At 40.4% G+C, this 21,545-nt stretch overlaps 2 protein-coding genes, 1 long non-coding RNA gene and 1 other non-coding gene across 4 annotated transcripts; 2 read left to right on the top strand and 2 right to left on the bottom strand.

Moving 5' to 3' along the window:
- Positions 1-1,522: 1,522 nt before the first annotated feature.
- LOC110047041 (cytochrome P450 3A41-like) lies at positions 1,523-13,943 on the bottom strand. Its single transcript, XM_020752770.2, has 5 exons — positions 13,602-13,943; positions 9,135-9,340; positions 4,833-5,118; positions 3,747-4,050; positions 1,523-3,183 (listed from the first exon to the last, which is right to left on the bottom strand). Exons 1-5 carry the CDS (start codon positions 13,941-13,943, stop codon positions 2,789-2,791), a joined length of 1,533 nt encoding a protein of 510 aa, XP_020608429.2. The 3' UTR covers positions 1,523-2,788.
- On the top strand, positions 13,020-15,236 carry LOC149108734 (uncharacterized). Its single transcript, XR_016208786.1, has 2 exons — positions 13,020-13,576; positions 13,746-15,236. It is a non-coding gene; the product is annotated as an uncharacterized LOC149108734 (long non-coding RNA).
- Positions 15,231-20,581, bottom strand: LOC110047042 (ragulator complex protein LAMTOR4 homolog). The gene is made up of 4 exons (XM_020752771.2): positions 20,504-20,581; positions 19,929-20,012; positions 19,473-19,590; positions 15,231-15,603 (listed from the first exon to the last, which is right to left on the bottom strand). The coding sequence occupies exons 1-4, from the start codon at positions 20,504-20,506 to the stop codon at positions 15,515-15,517; spliced, it is 294 nt and encodes a 97-aa protein (XP_020608430.1). The 5' UTR covers positions 20,507-20,581; the 3' UTR covers positions 15,231-15,514.
- Positions 20,582-20,628: 47 nt separating this feature from the next.
- On the top strand, positions 20,629-20,732 carry Trnar-ccu (transfer RNA arginine (anticodon CCU)). The gene is made up of 2 exons: positions 20,629-20,665; positions 20,697-20,732. It is a non-coding gene; the product is annotated as a tRNA-Arg (tRNA).
- The last annotated feature ends 813 nt before the right edge of the window (positions 20,733-21,545 follow it).

The raw sequence follows: 21,545 nt of genomic DNA, 5'->3' as shown, positions 1-21,545 counted from the left end.
CTCAAGGATGTGTTATTTTTTTAAATTTAATAGAAGAATTTTTAACTGTTCCCAGCTCCTAAATTGAGGTGAAAATGTGTGAATGATGAATTAAATAATTTCACTTGCATTTTGTCAAAATTCTTGTTATTTCCCTTGCCTAAAATATTCATTAGAACTTTGACAAGAAGGATATAAAATAATTTTCTAATTTCACACCACCATTTGATTTGCCAATCCATACATATTATACCGAAACTTCTAATGCTTAGCAGCACAAAATAAGGGCATATCCGTTTAGAAGCTTCACACCAACTATGTATCCATCATGGGCAATAGTCTTTCATTTCAACCTAAGTTCCGTAAACTTCCGATAGTAACTACCCTTGCTACTTTCGGAATTAGCAGCCTTTGGGGCTCGCTTCTTGCTGGGGGGTCGCTACTTTCGGGGGGTCGTTACTTTTGGGGAGCAAAAAACGTAATATAAAGTTGGTACACCTGAACTTAAAAAGAAAAAGGAAAAAAAAGAAAAAAGGTGTCTGACAATTGCAGACTGCAGGCTATATATAGTTTTGTTTCCCAGTGATTTTTAATTAGAGCGTTTTCCTACGAAAGCCTTGTATATTTGCGTGATGATGATACAAATGGTTGACAGGCCAAAAACGGTCAAGATAGAGCTAGCCAATGGCGTAATGTGCTTTTCGATCCTCTTTCGTTTGAAGCTCGACCTCGTAATTTTGTGTTTCTTTAACGCTAGATTTCTAGGCACTCGATGGATAATCTGCAGTGTGGAGCTAGTTAGACTATGCTGTAGTACTTGTGTAGATCCCCTACATGCTGTTAGTTAGATAGTCTATTTTGCTTCACCATATTTAAACAAATGCTACGCTTCTCGAGGGCTCCGGTCTTTGGAAGCTTTTTAGTATGTTTATCCTTGTTACTTTCTAGCGCTTTTATCTTAAATGAAGACCTTAAAGAGTGGTTGGAGAGGTAGATGTTACCAAAGTGTTGATCACGCCGGAAGGCCTCATTCAAAACAGAAAACACAAGGATAACCTAATAAAGACGTGTTTACGCTTTTGCAGCGGTTAAAGCAGAATAAATTACGTTTAGAAACACCTTTTGTCCTGATAAGCGTCTTTTTAGCGGGAAAATCCCATGCTACGTTGCTGCGAGGTTGACTGCGAGATACTGGGTACCGTATTTTCTACGATTTGCCACTATTTGCCACGTAATAGCCCTTTTCACGGTTACCTTTGCTCATTTGCATTACAATAAAATCTAGCATGTATGTGAGGCAATTTCGGACTATTTTGTAGTTTTAGCCCGAAATTGCCTCGCATCCACGTTGGATTACATTGTAATGCAAATGAGAAAATTAACCGTGAAAAGGACTATTCGCCACTATATCGCATTATTCGAGACTATTCGCACTATTCGCTATTCGCTAATTAGGACTATTCGCTGTTCGCTATACGCGACTATTCGCTATTCGCTATTCGGGTTTTCCAGACATCCACACCATTCAATAAAAAAAAGACAATAGGAGGAAATTTTTGTTACTTTAATTTGTGTTTATTCCATAAACAGATAGTTTTACAATACTAAGGAACAGAATCGAACTCTTAAAGTTTAACATTCCTTCTGAAGAGATTCCTCTATCCTCCCACAAAGTATTAAAGTCACAAATATATTTCATTAAAATAATATTGATGTCTACAACTTCAAGTCCACTGGACATATCAGAAATGTGTCCCACTGCCTGGACTTGGAGTAAATGCAAAATTAATTCAATTCAATGTCTTTTTGTTCAGGCATTCAGAAATCAAGTGTCTGATAACCTTCATATAATGTGACTCCTCAATATTCTAGCCTGCTTTATGACTTAAGGAATAAGTGGAATGTATCAAACTATTCTACAAATAAAACTTTGAAGTCCAATTACCTTAAACACAAGCTGTCCCTCTAGCCGGTAGTATTTTCAAGATCCTACCGGCTAGAGGGACAAGATCACAGAAAACTGAAAATATTTAATTTTAGAGTGATTCTAGTGTAGTCTAAAACTAAAGAACGAGGTATCAAACTATTCTACAAATAAAACTGTGTATAGACATGACTCCAATTACCTTATACACAAGCTGTCCCTCTGGTCGGTAGTATTTTCAAGATCCTACCGGCAAGAGGGACAAGATCACAGAAAACTGAAAACATTTAATTTTAGAGTGATTCTAGTGTAGTATAAAATTAAAGAACAATGTATCAAACTATTCTACAAATAAAACTGTGCATGGACTTAAGTCCAATTACCTAGCTTATACACAAGCTGTTCCGCTGGTCGGTAGTCGATTTTCAAGATCCTGCCGGTCAGAGAGACAAGATCACAGAAAACTGAAAATGTTTAACCGTAGAGTGATTCTAGTGTAGTGTAAGACTAAAAAGCAATTTATCAAACTATTCTACAAATAAAACTGTACATGGACTGTTGTGTTCAAAAAATGGAAATTCCGAGGAGGAAGGAGGCTTACGGGGCCTCCTTGGTGGGGGGATGGATATTTTCTGGAACTACACAATGTCCAAAAGTAATATTGCTTTTGTACAACTACACTACATGATTGGCACCACTTTTCCATCCGATCAGGAGTGATACTAAAGCCAAGCATGTATTAATTTTTTGTTTTAATTGGTTCATTAGATAGTCTGTTTCTTTTGTGACTGGCTAGAGTGATAACTTTAGTTTTGGTTTTGAGACACTCGAATGAAAACCTCTATGCTCTTATACAATTGGAAAGAAGAAAGGTTTGGCATGCATTTACTTAGCTCGTGATTTTACAAGAACTTTAACATCTCCAATTGTCATGTCTGTCAAGGTACTTCTAATGACAATTTCAGGCGGGATCTTTGTATCTGGAGCGGCCTCCAAACGATATTTCTTCAACATTCGCGCCAACACAAGCTTCATTTCCACCTGAGCAAACCGCATACCAATACAGTTGTGTGGTCCGTGACCAAACGGCATGTAAGTGTAGGAATCACGAGACTGTTTAGCTGCAGCTGAAAAACGCTCAGGGTCAAATTTTTCCGGGTCAGGATAAATGGACGGGTCATGATGAATGCTGTATGCTGGTATTACGGCCATTGTACCCTCCTGTATTTTCACTCCTTTGATGATACATTCTTTTGTACAGGAACGAGCCAGAATAAACCCTAAAAAAAAAGCATGTAAAGGAAAATTGTGAATCACGAAAGCTCCCTCAAGTAGTTTCTTGGAACATTTAATGCTCAACATATGGAAGACTACTCAGGAAGAATATTATATGTATTCTGTACATGCATTGCATGCCTATGCTCCTTGATTTCTCTTAGAGCGCCAAAAAATCACAAGATGGTATCAACCCTTGATCAACACTCGATCTACATAGATCTTGATCATCAACACTGAATGGAAATCTCGATTGACACTTGGTCGACACTTGATCAGCATCTCAATCAACACCTGATTGACATTTGACTGACAGTCAGTCAATAGTCGGCTGAGCGTCAACTGACTCATACGTATCAATCGATGCTCAATGGCGTGTCTATAAAAATTAGCCGACTCTCTCTCGACTGACTGTCGACAAAGATGTTGATTGAGTGTCGATCGAGTGTCAACGGGGGGTGTCGTCTGAACGTTAATTGAGCATCGATAGAGCGTCAATTGAGGGCAACGATCAACACTCGACTGTGGATGCCTTTAGTACACATTGTCCAATAATCCTCTCTCCTACCTGGAGGGTACATCCTCAGCGTCTCTGATATCACCATGTCGAGGTATGGTAGCTCATGAACCGTCTCGTATGACAGCATCTGGTTTTCATCTGGCCAAGCATTGTCAATCTCTTGCTGCAGCTTGTCCTGAATCTCAGGACTTGTTGCCAAATGGTGACACACAAAACCTAACGTGGTACTGGAAGTTTCATATCCTGCAGCAAGGAAGACAAAGCTTTGTGCTAAAACTTCTGCGTCAGAGAGCTTCTTAGACTCTGGAACTGAAAGGTCGTCTGAAGCAGCCAGCATAAGATCTAACATGTCCTATATTTAAGGTAATAAACAGTCAGTGGAACCTTTCACAAGTTGATAAAAAAAAAACTAACAATATTTAGAGAGGAAGCCACGTCAGCCTTAACTGGTTTTTATTGGAATTTGCAGTGTTCAAGTGGTTTTTGAGGAGGGAGGAAAACCAGAGAATCCAGGGAAAAACCCTTGGAGCAAAGCAAGCACCAACAACAAACTCAACCCACATATGGCACCGAGCCGGAATCGAACCTGGGCGTTCTCACCACTGCGCCATTCCTGCTCCCTAATTCCTGATACGTGTAAGCCTAGTGCAAATCTGAACATGATTGTGTGAATAATACCATGAAGGAGAAAACAGCTGTTTTGGAACTGCTCAGTGCTTTAAGCCTGGTGCACACTTGTGAGACAAGCACAAACACATGGATGTTCACAGTAAGGACATACACAGTCGAGCATGTGCGTATTTCATGCTACTTGTAAAATAAGCACAAGCATAAACACAAGAACAAGATATGTTTCTTTTTCTTGTGCTTATGACTGAACGTATTTATTCCACCTCGGTGCGCACCAGCATTTTCGATATTACATGTATGCTTGCGCTTACCCATGTGCTTATCTCACAAGTGTGAAGCAGGCTTTATAGAGACTACTTGGCTTGCTTAAAAACAATCGACCACACCCCCTGATTTTCTCGGAAGGATAGTCAACTTGGCTGTACCTCAGTGACCATTCATACTGAATATATGATATATCAATATTAATTGATCATAATAATTACAATATTTATTACTATTTACCTTTTTAACTGAGTTCCCTGTGTTTTCTCTCTTCGTGCGAACTATTTCCTCCGCAATATTGAGGAGTGGTTTTAGATTATTCATATACAGTTGTGGCACTTTTTCCATAATTTTCAATCCATAAGGCATCAAACTAAGAACCCCAAATAAAATTAACTGAAAGGTAGTCTCATTGATAGCAAGCTCAGCTGCTTTGAGGACTGGATCATCAGGATTATTTTGTGAGTTCACTTCAATGCCAAATGCCGCAGAAACAATGACATCCATCGCCAGGCGTTGTTGAAATCTGGGAGAATTGTGCATAAAACAGAAACTTCTTTTACAGTACAGTTCAATGGGATCATTTTCACAAAACTAGCAAATAAAACACTCAAAAAATGATTCAAAATATCATTTGAACATAAAATCTGAATGATGAGGGTCTTTGTCAAAAACAAAGAAAGGAATAATCGAAAAGAGTGGCTTATTCTGTCTATTACACAAAGAATTTCCTTGTGTGTTCCGAGTTCCAAAAGTCAGGCAGAAAATGGGCCAGTGTAATTTTTACACAGCTGTCTAGCACCTACTACTCCCCCTGGATGGGGCACTAGTCTATCACCAGTCACTGCCTAGCATTCTGTCAGGTTGCCTCATAATTCACTGGATTAAATTTGTATACTCCTGAGTGAAGATATGAGCACAGTCAGAGATGAGAGTCCATGTCTTGTCTAACAACTCCACACAATGACCCTGGTCAGGGCTCATAACCGAACCATTCAATCTAGAGTCCAAGGACACACCACTAACTGTGGTGTACTGGGAACTAGCCTACAACCGGGAACCACATGTGAACTGAAGTTGTTGATTAATACACCAGTGTTGAATCATAAGGCGTTCAGAAGACAGACAAATCAAGTGGAAGGTTATGTGGCGAGTAGCAGTCAAGAAGAAGAAAACCCTGCCTTTGCGTTTACTGTGATGGACGAAAATGAGGAGGGTGGTTGCAGGGTGTCGACCGCACGTCACGTGCCGACGATAAATGTGAGTATTGATGGAATTGTTCAGGAAGTTTTGATTGATTCAGGGTCTGTGAGTAATCTGATGGGGGAAGATGATTTTCAGAAACTGAAGAATGTGGGTTTCAAGGGGAACCTTGAACATTGTTCGAGGAAATTGTTTGCCTATGGTGGCAAAGAAATTGGTCAGTTCAAAGCGGAAATTTCGGTGGGAAATGCTACAGTAGTTTCCAGTTTTCTTGTAGTTAAGTGCGGGCGTTGCATACTGGGGAATGCTACTGCCACTGAGCTTGGTGTTCTTCACATTGGTCCAAAGGCCAGTCTCATTGGTGGCAGTTGTAATGAAGTCAAGAGTGACTTTGCCGACCAGCTCAAAGCTCAATACCCTCAAGTGTTCACGGGAGGTGGCAAACTAAAAGACTTTGGGTTGAAACTGCATGTTGACCCCAAATGTACCACCTGTTGCTCAAAAGTTGAGGCGAGTTCCTTTTGCGCTTCGAGACAAAGTGAAAGCCAAGATCCATGAACTGTTCCAAGGGGATATCATTGAGAGAGTGGAAGGCCCCACCACATGGGCTAGTTCGGTTGTCCTAGCACCCAAGCCGTCAGGTGAGATAAGACTTTGTGTGGACATGCATCGCGCAAATGAGGCCATTATCCAAGAACAGCTGCCAAACCCACTGTCAATGAAGCACTAGAAGAACTAAATGACAGTACTGTCTTTTCGAAGCTAGATCTGCGTCATGGTTTTCACCAGGTAGAGCTGCATACAGATTCCAGGGACATTGCTACCTTTGTAACACATGACGGTTTGTTCCGCTATAAAGAGGCTAAGTTTTGGGGTTAATGTGGCACCTGAGAACTACCAATACATCATCAGTCAGGTTATAGCAGACATTGAGGGAGTTGTAAACATCGCTGATGATGTGATTGTTACAATACAATACAATACAATACAATACAATACAATACAATACAATACAATACAATACAAATTTTATTGTCAACTCCCCATGGGGGCTTTTCAGAGACAATGATAAAGATGATTAAAAAAATACTCAAAGATTATGGATAAACAATTTCACAAATAAACAATTTTCACAGAAAGACTGTTGTGAAACATGACCAGAGTTTACACAAGCTATTAGCTAGGCTGAGGGAGAAAAATCTTACCACGAATGGTGAGAAGTGTACCTTTGGAATGGGTAAGTAATTTTCACGGGCATTATTCTCCTTTCGAAGAACAGCATCGGGCCCACCGAGGAAAAGGTCGTCAGCTTCCGATGTGAGAAGTTTTCTGTGTCTTCTGGGATTTAGCTCGAGATTTATTCCTGATTTTGCGACCAAGGCAGAACCACGGGCTCTACGAGTACTATGTCGAAAGGATGAGAAGTTTCTATGGGGGAAGGCACAAGAGGAGGCTTTCAACACGCTGAAAGAAGACATGGCAGGAGCATCCATGCTGGCTTATTTTGATCGGGGAGCACCCACAGAAGTCATAGCAGATGCCAGCCCAGTGGGACTTGGTGCGGTTTTGGTTCAGGAGGTAGACGGGAAATGTTGTGCAGTATCTTATGCTAGTAGAAGTCTTAGTGACACTGAATGTCGGTACAGTTTAACTGAAAAGGAGGCACTTGTGTTTGTTTGGTCCTGTGAAAGATTTAATATGTACCTGTGTGGTCTACCCGAGTTTGACCTAGTGACCTGACCATGAAGCTCTGAAAACCATCTATTGGCCAGGTCGTGCTACGAGGAACAAGAATCTTAGTTCCCAGAAAACTGAAGAGAAAAGTGTTAGATTTAGCCCATGAGGGGCATCGGGAATCGTGAAGACCAAGGTACGTTTAAGGTCGTATCTTGTCCAGGAATCGATAAAGAAGCAGAGAAGAAGTGCAGAGAATGTTTTGGCTTCGGATGGTATCAGAGCCTGTCCCATCTCCGCCCATTAAGCCTACAAGATTGCCTGAGAAAGCCTGGCAAGAGATTGTAGTTGATTTGCTTGGGCTCTTGCCTACTGGAGAGCACCTACTTGTGGTGGTCGATTATTTCTCAAGATGGATGGAAGTAGACGTGCTTCGCTCTACTACAAGTGCTGCAGTCATCAAATGCTTAGACAACCATTTTGCAAGGTATGGTGTGCCAGCTGGTTTAAGAACTGATAATGGTTCCAATCTGGTGTCTGAGGAGGTGGAGAAATATTTGGAGGAAATGGGGATTGTGTATCACTGCAACACACCCTTGTGGCCCAAAGCCAATGGAGAGGTTGAGCGCCAGAACCGCTCACTTCTCAAAGCCACGAGAGTCTCCCAAGCAGAAGGGAAAGATTGGCAGCTGGAGCTCAACAAGTTTCTACTGGCCTACCAATCCACAACCTATGTTAGCCCAGCGGAACTGTTTTTCAACAGGAAACTAACTACCAAGTTACCAGAGTTTAAGGAAGGTGGAGAGAGTCAGGTGGATGTGGCTTTGCAACAAGTGAGGGATCGGGACTCTGAGAAGAAGCAGCAGGCAAAACACTATGCTGAGATGAGATATCACTCCAAAGATAGACCCATCGCTGTGGGAAATGCTGTATTGCTTGAGAGAGAACAAGTTGTCTCCGTCGTCGGAGAGTCGACCTTATGAAGAAGCCACCTGTTATGGGGACCAGGTCGTCCTGAAGTCACCCCAAGGAGTCGATTACAAGAGGAATTTGCAGCATATCAAAACGTGTCGTGATAGAACCTGCGGCGGATGCAGAATGCAATACAGAGTCAGGAGGTGACCCTCTGGAACCAGCTCCCAGTCCTGAATTGACTGACCAGTCCACTCAAGAGACTACACCTACAGGAGTGGCAGTTGCGGGTACTCCGCGTCGTTCAGGAAGAGTTAGCCAGCCTCCAAAGGCCTTGGCTGGTTATGTACTTTACTGAACATTTCAGAATTTGCTTCTATGAAGGAACTTGTTTAAAGTCATGAACGCTGTTTACATTGGTTTTGTTTAGATTGATTATTTATGAGCATGTTCACAGTTGGACCTTCGTTTAAGTTTATGTTCACATAGTTTAGCCTCTTTGTCCAGTTTTGTAGATTTCTAGGACTTAGGCTGTTCAGTTTTCATTTCTGCAGAGAAGAAGAGAGATTGTGGTGTACTGGGAACTAGCCTACATCCAGGAACCACATGTGAACCGAAGTTGTTGATTAAAACCTGGCGGTTGTGTTTTATTAGGCTTGCCCGATCTGGATTCCAAAGCACTTAGCTATATACCCATACATTGCATTTGGAGACTACAAGCAAGTGGTAATCAGAGAGGTGCTTAACACTTACGTTTTGATGTTAACACTTTCTTCCTTGTCAGCTACTTCAGCAAGTTTCTTGATCAAATTATCACTGCATGCATTCATCAATGGCACCATCTGTTTCATTTTCAGAGCGCTGAAAGCTGGTGTCAAGGTGCTACGAATACGTTTCCAATTCTCCTGCTTGACTTCAATCAACATGCTGTTCAGAGGTTCAGGTTGTTTCATAAATTGCTATTAACAAATAATTCAAACTTTAATGGGTAAATGAAACTTGTTCAACTTTAATGAGGTAAAAAGGAATTACAGTTTTGAATTGCTGATGAAATAACACCAGTGTGAATAAAAATCCTTATACATTGGAACCTCGATTTAACGAACCTCTATTTAACGAAGTCCTCGATATAACGAACGATATTCTCTGTCCCGGCCAAAGTTACAGTAAAATGTATGGAATAGAACCTCGATATTACGAACTTCGATATAACGAATTCTTCGATATAACGAACATAATCCGGAAGCCCAAACGTAAAATCTACCTCGATATAACGAATTACAGTGTCAACACGCGACAGAAGATAAACGCTGAACAGATCAAAAGTCAACAAATCCTTGTAACCTTACGGCAAACCTTCAGTCAACGGCTTATTATATGTCATAGACATTGGCACCATAGTATTTCGACATCAATTAACCTCTGCTCTATCATCTTTGAAATCCGGAAATGTTGGGTAGTGCAACATAACAACACTAAAGCCCGTTTCCTTGTTTACAAAGACAATTTTCAGTATAATGTCTATGTAGCAACATTTTTAAATCCCTACTCTGAAAGTGTTGTTCTTTTGTAAACAAAAGCTGCGCGTCTGCTCAAAAGTGAAAATAACTGATCATGATACTGAAAGCCACCATGCTTAATGAATTGCATCTCAAAACGCGGCTCTTCTGAGTGACGAAAATTGCATTGAATTGCGTGACAGAAGTCGCCTGTGTTTTAAATCAATCATTAACTATGACCTCGATATAACGAACATTTTGGTCGTTTCCCCTCAAATTCGGTATATCGAGGTTTTCGATATAACGAACCCTCGATTTAACGAACAAATTTGGCCGGTCCCCAGCGACTTCGTTAAATTGAGGTTCCACTGTAATCCATCAAATATTTCCACTCGTGTCCGACTGTGCTAAACGGATCGTGTGACTGAATATGCCCCAGTTAAAACTGGAGGATGTGAGTGAAATTCTCCAATTTTCAAACTGGCGTGTGCTGTGAAAAGATACTTAAAGGATAATAAACATATCAGCCTCTATCTGGCGCGAAAATATGCTCTTGGAAAACTGTTCTCTTCTCAGAAGAGATCATGTCCACGGACAAATATAAGACCATGTTTTCTCACCAAATGGAGGCTATTTTTAATAATAGACTAATATCAAACAACACCGATTATCTGTTTCCCAATTTGATGCAAATATCCCATAATTAGGGAGGACTTCCATAGAAAAAAGGTGTTCCTAAAGGGTACCAGAATTTTGCCCTGTGGCTGTGGTTCAAATTCATTTTCATCGCTTAGAATGCCTAGGTCAGGGGGCACAGGGTTTCAGTGATTCTTCACCGCTCGCTCTGGTGAACCACAGGTAGGCCTCCTCCCAACATTTCCATGTTTCCAGAAAATATCCATACCCCCACGGAGGATCACGGAAATTCCGAGGGGTAGGGGGGTCTGAAATCGGTAAATCTCCGAAGGGGAGGGGGCTACTCAAAGAGTTTTTCTTTCCAGTGGGTGTGAACTGCGATTGAATGATACTATCGTGCTTTCCCAAACGATTCAGGAAACCAAACCGACAGAAATAAACGTTAGATTCTTTGTCATGTATTTTCCATTTTTCTTCCGACGTTGTACGTATTGTACGACAGATGGCAATCCTGAGCATCGTGTTTGTTGGACGTCAAGTTGAACAAAATGCCGACGGAGAGGTGCAGCAATTAATGAACAATGAAGTTGATGATATTTTATTCTTTGAAGATTGTGCTGTATTTAGCTTGAGGTTCGTACTTTGTTTATCTCGTACTTTGTTTATCTCGTTTGATACTCGTACAAAATTATTCCCCGTTTCGGTCTCTCCGTAACTAGGTTATCACATATTTTCATTGTTATCCGTGTAGTTAATAGTTTGCTAAGTGAGCAAAGTCGATTCAAAGCCATTTGTCTTGAACTATAGGTAACTGTGGACAGCGAGGGGCATTGGAGCGGTAGCCGAGATTTCATGTCATTTATAGAACGACTGAACAATGCGTGTTTCACATGTGAAATGTATGACAAATTAAAAAACTAAGGCATAAAATGAATTTACTATCATTTACAAACTACAGAGACAAAGCGCATGACTTAATTGATGTATTCCTTTGGTAAAAGAAAAAAATAAAACGACATTTGAGAAACAGCTGTTTTGAAAAGAATGTTGCGTGACGACTTTACTCCGTGTGTAAAGTAATTCGATTTGTTGTTTTGACCATGCATAAATTAAAACTTTGACTGGGCTATTGTACGTTCCGAGATTCTTGTACGAAAAATGAAGAAAAAGTCAGCTGCTATACCATTTGAAGTGAAGCACTTCTAAGTCAGTTGTTTATTAGTTCAAACGTCGGTTCAAACATTTTAACATGACATGAATTAATGTGTTAGGTCTCGATATTTATGGGTACGGAATTTCTGAGGGGTGGGGGGGGGGGGGAGTAGAAAAATCATGGAAATTCCAGGGGGCGGGGGAAGTACCGTGAAGACCCCTGGAACGGAAAATCCTGGGGAGTGGGGGGTCAAATTGGAAAAAAACCCTCCGTGGGGGGGACGGTATGGATATATTTCTGGAACCACTCATTCTATTTCAAGTTGAAAAGGTTTGATGAGCTCCCCAGTCAATTGCTGGTTTTCAGTGTCACGCCATTCAAAATAGGTCAAAATAAAAATCAAAACCGTTCAATAGATAAAGTCCAGAATCTGAGAAAAGAAAGAAAGTAAATATGCAAAGACTCTCGCCAAGATTCAGGTCACAGTAATTTTTCTTAATTATGCAAGATATGCGGAGAAACTTTTTACCCGAATTTGTAGAGATTTGTATGGAGAAGCCATGCTGGTGCCCATTCGGATGGGCACCAACATGGCGGCCGGAAACCAACAGAAACATCTGTCATTGAGTTTTGCTACAAAAGCGTGAATTTATCTATCGAGGAATTCAAAAACATTAAAATAGTACTTTATTCTAATATAAGAACTGTTCGGATAGCCAAATTACCCGAATTAAGTCACATTTTTAACCAACATGACAGCTCTCTCGGCCGTCATGTAAATGCCGCGTCGCGCAAAAGCTCAGAAATTCAAGTGCAGTCTGTGACAAAACCAAGAACCCATTCATAGCAAAAATTTGTATGAATATTAGTTTTCAGCTGCTCTTATACATCATGGAAGAAAAATGTCAGGAAGATCAATAGTTTTGTAGTTTGAATTTTAGTGACGTCATGTGAAAACCGGCAATTTTTTCATGAGGTATCACTGGGCACATGAATAATGTTAAATAATTTAACAAGACTGTCACATGCTTCTCTGCAGTGAAAATTGCTATGGGCAAATGTCATCCGTTTTTTATGTTACGTAAATTTTAGCCAGCTCAGAAGAGAACAATCCTATTATGGTTCAAATCCCTCAATAGACCCTTTGCACGATCCGGTCACATGGTACGGAATTAATTATGCTGGGACGCAAGTTACGCAGTGGGACTTCCAAAACAAAGGAAATCGTAACAGTCCAGCCCGACTTTCCTTTGTTTTGGAAGTCCCACTGCGTAACTTGCGTCCCAGCGTAATTAATTCCGTACCATGTGACCGGATCCTGCAAAGGGCCTATTGTTCCTTCCCTTGCATTTCTGTTTTAACTGAAAGGTCACTTTTAAAAAGAAGCCAATATTAATGTGAGCTGTGCAGAATGGAAGTGTCACCCACGGTGTGCTATGAACAAATTGCACACTGCCCGCGTGCAAATATATTCAAACCTATGACTATAGTACAGAATGACAGTGTCTATTTTTGGTGGTTAGATCAGACCGTCACGTGTCTATTTTTTGGTGGTGAAATCACTTGATATGATTACTTCTGATTATGGTTCGATCAGGCCACATATCAGGCCATGCAAACAAAATCTGAAGATCAGCTGACAAAGCGACATGGATATGGGCTAATGTCCTCCCGGTACCAAATAGAGCTAATGCTGGGTCCTTGGAAGGCACTAGGTGATGTAATCATTAATTTTTAAATGTCAGCTGCCTTACAGTAGAACACACCATACAATGTTCAGGACCCCAAAATCCATCAAGACGGGCATATTAATAACAACTTAATACGGGAAGTATCGACGGGAGACGCTTGCATGGTAACTGTACTAAATTATAACGGGAGTCTTCAAATAAAGTGCAAGGCTAGACGTAAGTACTAATTCATCTTACTTACAGGACGATCGTAGAAAGAAGCTGATTCTTTAACCAGTATATCCTTTATCATCTCTGGATCACCGATGACTATACAGGGTATACTGCCAAAGAATAACATGGAATAAACCTGGCCGTATTTTTTGTAATATTCATCCATCTGCAGATGAATTTGGCCCTTGTGCTTCATGATATCCACTAGATGTCCGATCAGTGGAAGAGGTGTAGGCCCCTTGTGATAAACAGCTCTCAGCATCCGGTACGGAGCTATCCCGTGAAAATACACAGCAAGCAAAATGACCGAGGCAATCAAAATCGTCAGCCAGTGCTCAAGGAGCGACTCTGCAGAGTCAAGAAGCGCCATCCTGTGTCGCTAAACAACTTCGCTTTTTTGAGCCTGCAAAGCCGATCTGCAAAGCTATATTGGCCAAAACTGCAAAGGTCTGCAAAACTATGAGATGTCAAGTCAGCTTTTTTGGAGTTATTGCACGGCGCGGTTACATTTTTTTGCATATAGAGTTTTCCTTGTTTACATAGCTTCATCATCCAAACACACAAGCAGTCTCTCTTTCGTTTAGTCCGTCGTGCGTGACGCGAAAGAAAACTGCGGGAAAAAAATACCCACGCGAAATCCTCGCCCCCAGGATTTCGCGCGGCCATGTTTTTCTCGCGGTTTTCTTTCGCGTCACGCACGACGGACCAAGCGTCGTAGTCTACCAAACACGATGGGGGCTTGGAGAGGTTTGGAGAATTCGTGACAGTTATGCAAACCAGAGACGCAGTCGAGGGTCTGCCTAACTTTCGAGAGTTCTCCCAACCCCTCATGTGTTTAGATGTAAACACGAAAAAAGAACTCAAGGTTTTACCCATTATGGCCCTAAATTTTTTTTGTACCAGCCCCTCCCCGTCAGAATCGGAGATTACACGGAATGGACCGTTTTCGGTATATTAAAATTCAGCTTGGCAGTGAGGCTTTGAAGACTCAAACAAAGGAAATTAAATGACCATGTTTATTCATCTGTTTTGTTTGTGTCCTCTAGGACTCACTATCAAGCTGAATTTTAATATATTGAAAGTGGCCTCTTGGGACAATCCTCACATCAAACAGGTGACCCATCAAACAATTGTGTTAAGTATTTACAAATGCCGGCTTTGTTGAGGTTAAGTCCGAGAAATCAAGAGCGTTTTGGAATTGTCGCGTTCCTTAAGCAATGGGGAATACTTTAGAAGAGTGCTACGAGATCCTTGGCCTAAAATATGGCGCGAAAGAAGGTGTATTTATTTATTTCCTCCCATGCATGTAAGAATTCACACTCTCGTGTCGTTCGTAAGCTAGCCTGCGTAGCAGTCTTTTCCGTTTCCTTTCAGGCAAGCGGGAGTCGCCGTAGGGCACGGGGACAGAGGTTACAAAAAGTTAGTAGCAGGGGGGAGGGGCAGGGAAGGAAAGGAAAAGCCTGCTGTTGAGTCTAGCCTGAGTAGCAGTCTTTTCCGTTTTCTTTCAGGCAAGCGGGAGTCGCGCGAGGGCACGGGGACTTCCCCTTGGCTCTCGCTTTCTTCCACTAAGAGGAAACGGAGAAGACTGCCAAGCAGGCTAATTGCCGAATTAAGAGCATGTGAAATGCGACATTTAAATCAATTAAATGCAACTTCCTTTGGAGATGATAATTTATTTGTAATTTTGTAGAATGCAATAGGTCTTAATTCTATGGGAGACATTTTTGCTGCAAGGTCTGGTCACCAAGAGGTATCGATAGGAAGTATTGCTAAGATATTGGTAAGAGGTATTGCCTCAACTAAAACAGATCAGTGGAGCTTGCCAAGTCAATCTCTTCCACCATTAGTTTCAAGTAACTTCTTTTCATTAATTTTTTTTGCCCCCTTCCTGCAGCAGCCAGTGGATTTGCTTGGATATAACACTCTTTAGTATTTCTCATTTCATTCACTTTCCTGTTTCAAAGGCCTCTTAACAACAAATATCTTTTGATTTGATACTGTTGCCATCAAAGTGAAGTCTCTATAATACACTGCAATGAAAAATAAATAGAAAAAGGAACGTTAGAAGTAATAAATATTATATCAAACACGAGAGAGGAAAATATGACATGCAGCAGAGTATTTTTTGACAAAATTCGAGGTGTCTGGATAGCCAATGAAACACTGTCTTGAGTGTTTGATATATCTTCTTAATCGAAATGAAAACTAAGGGGTAAACAGAGAAGTGAAATTGTCAAAATCTATGCTAATTAAGACTGGGCATCCAAACCTCCTTCACGGCAGTGATTTTCTTTGTTTTAACTTGATGAATTCTTAATGAGTTTAAAAAAATTATAATCCTGACACAGTGTCTACACTGTGCAGACTGGGCTTAAAATATTATTTCCAGTCCGTTTGTTTGCGTTTTTTGTTTTGTTTCATGTAGGACATCACACGTAAACATTTTGCAACTACTTAATGAAATAAATTCAAAGTTTCAAAACAACCACCATTATGGATGTAAAGCAGTCAAAGCTGTTTGTTCCATTCTTTCTCATATCACTTGATGAGACAACTTTGCAGCTGTAAAAATCAATGAAGCTACTGGAAAAAGAATTTGAAAGGCCTCAAAGATAACGTATGTGGTTCGTAACAAATAACATTGATTCTCAAACATTGATTCACATTCAATCGAGTGAGATTTACAATGTTTATAAACATTAGGGTGAGACTGTGCAGTACTGTGCAGTACGGACCGCAAATGTCATTTGAGCTCTCATGCAAAAAACATTGCATGACAAGATGACAATCCCAGTGACAGCTGTGAAGGAAATTACTCATAAAGTAATGAAAAACTAATTAACCCATTGACGCCTGTGCCGCCCGTAACCGCCCGTGCGAAAAACTGCTCCATTTCCCTGTGCCGCCCGTAACCGCCCGTGCGAAAAACTGCTCCATTTCCCTGTGCCGCCCGTAACCGCCCGAAAAAAAGCACATGGGGACAATTGCCTTTCCTACCCTCGCTGAAGACTTTTTGGTTCTCCTATTGTTTTATTGTTCTTGAGGACAAATAAACCAATCAGAATAGACTTTCTGAGCATATTTTCAGAGGACTTTAGGGGTCCTAGAAAGACGGTTTTTCTTCTTAAAATCGCGCGCTCGAAAAGTGCAGGTAATCATAGCGCGTTGCGGGCCAATTCTAAAAACTTCCAAGGTCTTGTTTTCATTCCTAAGACGGATAAATTACTGCTTTGGGCTTTAAAATAGAAAGGAAAAATACAAATCAATGTTCAGGTGGCCTCAGAATGGAGGATCAAGGAGTACAGAGTCCTCAAAACTTTCTGGTGAAGAAGTTTTTCTTCCTACAACCGCCGAGAAAACATGAAGATCGGAGCGCCTTCAAGTAAGTTTCGACGACAGATCGCAGGTTTAAAGCGGCTTTTCGGACTTCAGAAACAAAAATGGTAATGTACATTATTACTTCGAAGTTGATTTCAACTTTTGGAACGATTGGTAAAGCCACGGGCGTTAAAATGACTGCAAAAGCGGTCGGCAAAAACTCAAGCTTTCGCGTTAGCGTGAAGAATAATTTGAACATGCGGTCATGCAGCGAAGCACGTCTGCGAGATTTTGAACAATTTTTTACTTTTAAATAGGTTTCTTCGTCTCAGCTTGAATAAAAATTTATTGTCATTGAACTTCCTTTCGCATTTCTTTCATTTGGTTCCCTGTATTTGGGAATTTGAGGTTTTAAAAGTGAACAGTAACTTGCACGCTGGATTTCTGCATATTTAATTTACGGCGACCTCGAGGCGCTTTGTTTGTTTAGTTTATTCGCTTCGTTCAAATATTTTTTGGAGTCTTATTCAGCTACTACAGAACCGCTGAGATAAGAACTAAATGGCCACTGATTTAACACAGTTGAAATACGACTGATCTCAAAATAATTCGCTTGTTTTTGTCGTGTTTTTGATTTACGACTTTCATCTTTCTTTCGCAGCGCCGTAATATTTTCGTCGCGCGGCGAAGAAATTACTTGATTTCTTGTTTTCAGATTGATTTTTACATGAGTTCTTCGCTTTTATTTTTCGTTGTTTTCTCAAATGTTAGCCGTAATAATACAAGAAATTCAATTCTGTTGTATTTGGTTTCGTTTTTGTCCTCCGAAGTCAATAATTAACTCATTTTCGCAAAGTCAATTTTCTCAGCTTTTGTGGGACATTTTGTCGCGCGGTAAAGAAATACTATAATTTCTTGTTTTCTCATCAGTTTTACACATTAGGTTGAGTTCTTTTTGCTAATATTTTTTAATATTTTGACCCTTCAGTTATTCAACTGTAAATAAACGATGTCTTGAAGCCTGATCTTGTGTCTGTGGTTACTGCGCATATGGTTTATTTTTGTGCTTTCGCTCGCTCAGAAATATTCCGAAAACCACCAGGGAATTAGGGGTGGGTCGCGGGCAATTTCATTCAGGCGTCAATGGGTTAAATACATGTACCGTGAACAATTTAATAGTTTAATAAAGTCATTGAGTGTTGCACAGGTTACCAGTAGCTTATTCAGTGGCGAATCCAGACTCTGAGCTAGGGGGGGGGGGGGGGAAGGGGGGTGCGGTTTTGTTTTACTTGCCCTACTGGCTTTTCTTCCTTCAGTCATTTCTTTTTTCATTTCTTTTCTCATTTCTTCTTTTTGCCTCCCCCCCCCCCCCCCATCCCGGGCCCCTCCCCTAGATCTGCCACTGTTATTGTATTTAGTTCAAAAACATTGACATAGACCATGTTGTAACCAGCAAGAACAGCTGGGAACTTTTCTCACTTGTCATTGACAGCAAGATGTTCTAAACGGTTATTTGCACTATTTAAGAGTGCTATGTTACATTATCAAAAACTGGATCATTGGATAATGCAATTTGAGAGTTTTCATTGGCTCAGCCATCATGGGTTACAAGCCATTATACCATGCTTTACTAATAGTATATAAAGCATACATGTGAATTTTTGGGGCATTTTCATGTTTATTTCAGTCTAGTTTCCTATAATTTTGCGGCATTTTTAATAAAACAGTTATTCCACTTGCGTTTGTTGGATATGATTATAGCCAACTAGGCACTACACTCCTTATTGGCTATCTACCATCTCACATCCAATACATGCTCGTGGAATAATAATTGTTAACTACATACTGGATGAAATAATGTTGCTTTTGGACTATAAATCACAGTCTGCTTCTTATTTAAGGGTGTGTTATACCTGTCCAGAAAATAATGCTTTTATTTTTTGTTTGAAACCCTCATCCCTCTGGATTTCAGTTTTGATTCATACTTTCCTTTAAAAGCTTTGGCTTTTGATACCCCTCTCCCCTTTGAAACTTCCAATAACCCTCCTTGGGGTGGGTATGGGTATTTTCTTGAACATTAAAATCAAGTGGAAAGGTTATTTGGATCATGCGTAGGAAAGGCTTCTGCAGTCGAGCATTGATCAATACTCTCAATTTACCCTCAATCCACTCTTGATCGATTCAAGATCAACACTCCATCAACACCTTGGTTACATGAAATTGACACTTGATCAACACTCCATCAACATCTCGGTTGACAGTCGGTCAACAGTCAACTAATTTTCGATCCATACATATGAGTCGGTTGACACTCAGCCGACTACTGACTGACTTTTGATCAAGTGTTGATAAAGTGTCGACTGAGTATCGATTGGGATGTCAATCAAGCACCGATTGAGATGTTGATTTAATGAGGGTATTAATCAAGTGTATTGATCTGTTTAAGGGTCACAAGTGATGTCACTATTATACAATGCAGACTACTGAGTACCTTGAGTATTCTGCTCCCTAGATTAAAAAACAGAATGCTCAGAATACATGAATACATTCCAGGTAAGCCAAGCATTTCAGGTAAGCCTACCTGACATTCTCTTGAAGGTCTGTGTTCTGTCTCCAGATATTGGTATTTTGGCTGCTGTTTGAAGCATCTTGGTTATGGCAGAAGCAATATTCTCTTCATTTTCTAGATCACCAGATGACTACAGAAATCAAACTATAGAAGTCAAGCTAAGGTTGTAATCAAACTTGCGATCCTGTCTCTGGATCAAAGCACCATTTTAATTACTGACACCTGATGTAGTGAATGCTGCATTTATTTCTTTTTCCCCACCCAGATGTATGAATGAGTACTGTTGAATTGTTCATAGCACATAATGGTAACAAAGCATTGGGGTATCTTGCCACACTCTATGTCGCAGAAACTGCAATTACGTGCTAGCCTGTAGAACCCACTAGACTTTACAAATGAAACCCAAGCTAGTAACATTTAGCATGATTTCCGAACAAGACATAGACAATATGCACCAGTGACACTTACTGCAAGCACTGCACCATCTGCATTTAACACAAGGTATCCCTGGACATCTGGTATTTTGTCTAAACCATGAGGTAAAGGATTTGCCTGACAAAAGAGAAAGAGAGAACATTGAACTTTAACACTATCAGAATAAACATTTTCCTTGTTTAAAAAAAAAAAGAAATACGAAAACATCAATCAGATAAACACCTCCAACAGGACTCAAACCTGTGGCTCTTTAGTTGAGGTTAATTTCTCTGAATATGAACAGACTGCGCGAGAGACTCGAACTCATCACACGGGCAGTTCGATTCGCGGAAGACTGAGGGTTCGAGTCCGTTAATTGTAAGTTTAACTTTTAATACGTTTTGTAGAAGCTGTCACGACTTTCATAGAGCAACGTATATAGCCTGCAACCTTCGAATAATTTTGACTTGCCAACATCAAAGTGTTCCATTGAGGTTTTTAGAGTTTCTCCACGTTTTCTTCCAGTAAACGTAAGAGATTCTACTTTCTGTAAATGAACTACTGAATGTACACGCAACTAACAAGAAAATGAATCAAATAAGAGCTTTAAACTGCTACCTTGTACTTACCATTTTGTCGGAAATCTCGAAAAATCACGAGATCCACAGATAAGACTTAGCAACCATGCCTTTTGTGGGCTATTGTTTAGTACCCAGGTTTAAAATAATAACTTTTCCATCCCAAAGACATGCTCGCCTCCGTGGCCTAATGGATAAGGCGTCGGCCTCCTAGTCGGAGTGCCAGGTGAGCACTTACTTAGTCAGCCGAAGATTGCGGGTTCGAGTCCCGTCGGAGGTGCTTTTTTTTTTCTCTCTCTCTTTTTCTTTTTTTTGTTACATTGAATGAACTTAAAAAAAAAAAAGTGTTTTATCTGTTTCTGTCATACTTATTAGGATAAACCAACTGAAAGAGTGATTTTGCAAGTCCCGCGGTTCCTTCCACGCCACAACCACACAAAGGAGGAGATTGTCATGATCAGCGATCAGGTCAAAAGCCTAAAAGGCAGTAAAAATGGAATGTTGCGAAGATTCCAAGTTCGAGTCCATCAAAGATTTCAAATTTCCTTAGGACTCGCAAGTCACAATAGACCTTATCACGGTTTTCAACGCCATCTTGACGAGTAGGCAAAGCGGCCAGAAAATGATTCCCGTGTTTGTATGGCAATCCGACGGCAAATAACTTTTTCCAAAATTGAATTTTACACAATTTGTGAATCAAAATATTAAGATACTAGCTAGAAGATTGTATTCACCAAGTGTGAAGGATGTGGTTTGGCTAGAAGACGCTCAGTTATTATTTTCTAATTTTCCAAACATTTGTCATTAATTTTTTTTTCCCGCGAACCGAGTCTAGACGTCAATCTACCCAGCCAAATTTACAAACAAATGTATGAAAAATTAGAAAAATTAACTGAGCGTCTTCTAGCCAAGCTAAATCCTTCAAACTTGGTGAATACAATCTTCTACCTAGTATTTTAACGTTTTGATTCACAAATTGTGTAATGAAATCTATCGTTGTCGCTCAATGGAGTCCAGGCTTCTCCGCGGAGGTGAGACTGTCCGGTGTCACACAAAAAGTTTATCTTACTGGCAAACAGTTGAATTTTGATTT

Source organism: Orbicella faveolata, unplaced genomic scaffold (assembly GCF_042242905.1).
Source record: "Orbicella faveolata isolate gen_17 unplaced genomic scaffold, um_ofav_v1 contig_25, whole genome shotgun sequence".
Classification (NCBI taxonomy): domain Eukaryota; kingdom Metazoa; phylum Cnidaria; class Anthozoa; order Scleractinia; family Merulinidae; genus Orbicella; species Orbicella faveolata.
Note: the sequence above shows the minus strand (reverse complement) of the source record. Positions and strands in the feature narration are given on the sequence as shown.

What these genes read in the sequence shown, in the direction of transcription:
- LOC110047042 (XM_020752771.2), bottom strand. An exon ending in CAGATGGTGCAGTGCTTGCA is followed by an intron (nt 19,591 to 19,928) that starts GTAAGTGTCACT and finishes TGATTTCTGTAG; the next exon opens with TCATCTGGTGATCTAGAAAA. An exon ending in GACCTTCAAGAGAATGTCAG is followed by an intron (nt 15,604 to 19,472) that starts GTAGGCTTACCT and finishes TTTTCATTGCAG; the next exon opens with TGTATTATAGAGACTTCACT.
- LOC110047041 (XM_020752770.2), bottom strand. Translation starts at nt 13,943, where the DNA reads ATGGCGCTTCTTGACTCTGCAGAGTCGCTCCTTGAGCACTGGCTGACG. An exon ending in GAAAGTGTTAACATCAAAAC is followed by an intron (nt 5,119 to 9,134) that starts GTAAGTGTTAAG and finishes CAATTCTCCCAG; the next exon opens with ATTTCAACAACGCCTGGCGA. An exon ending in CAGGGAACTCAGTTAAAAAG is followed by an intron (nt 4,051 to 4,832) that starts GTAAATAGTAAT and finishes CCTTAAATATAG; the next exon opens with GACATGTTAGATCTTATGCT.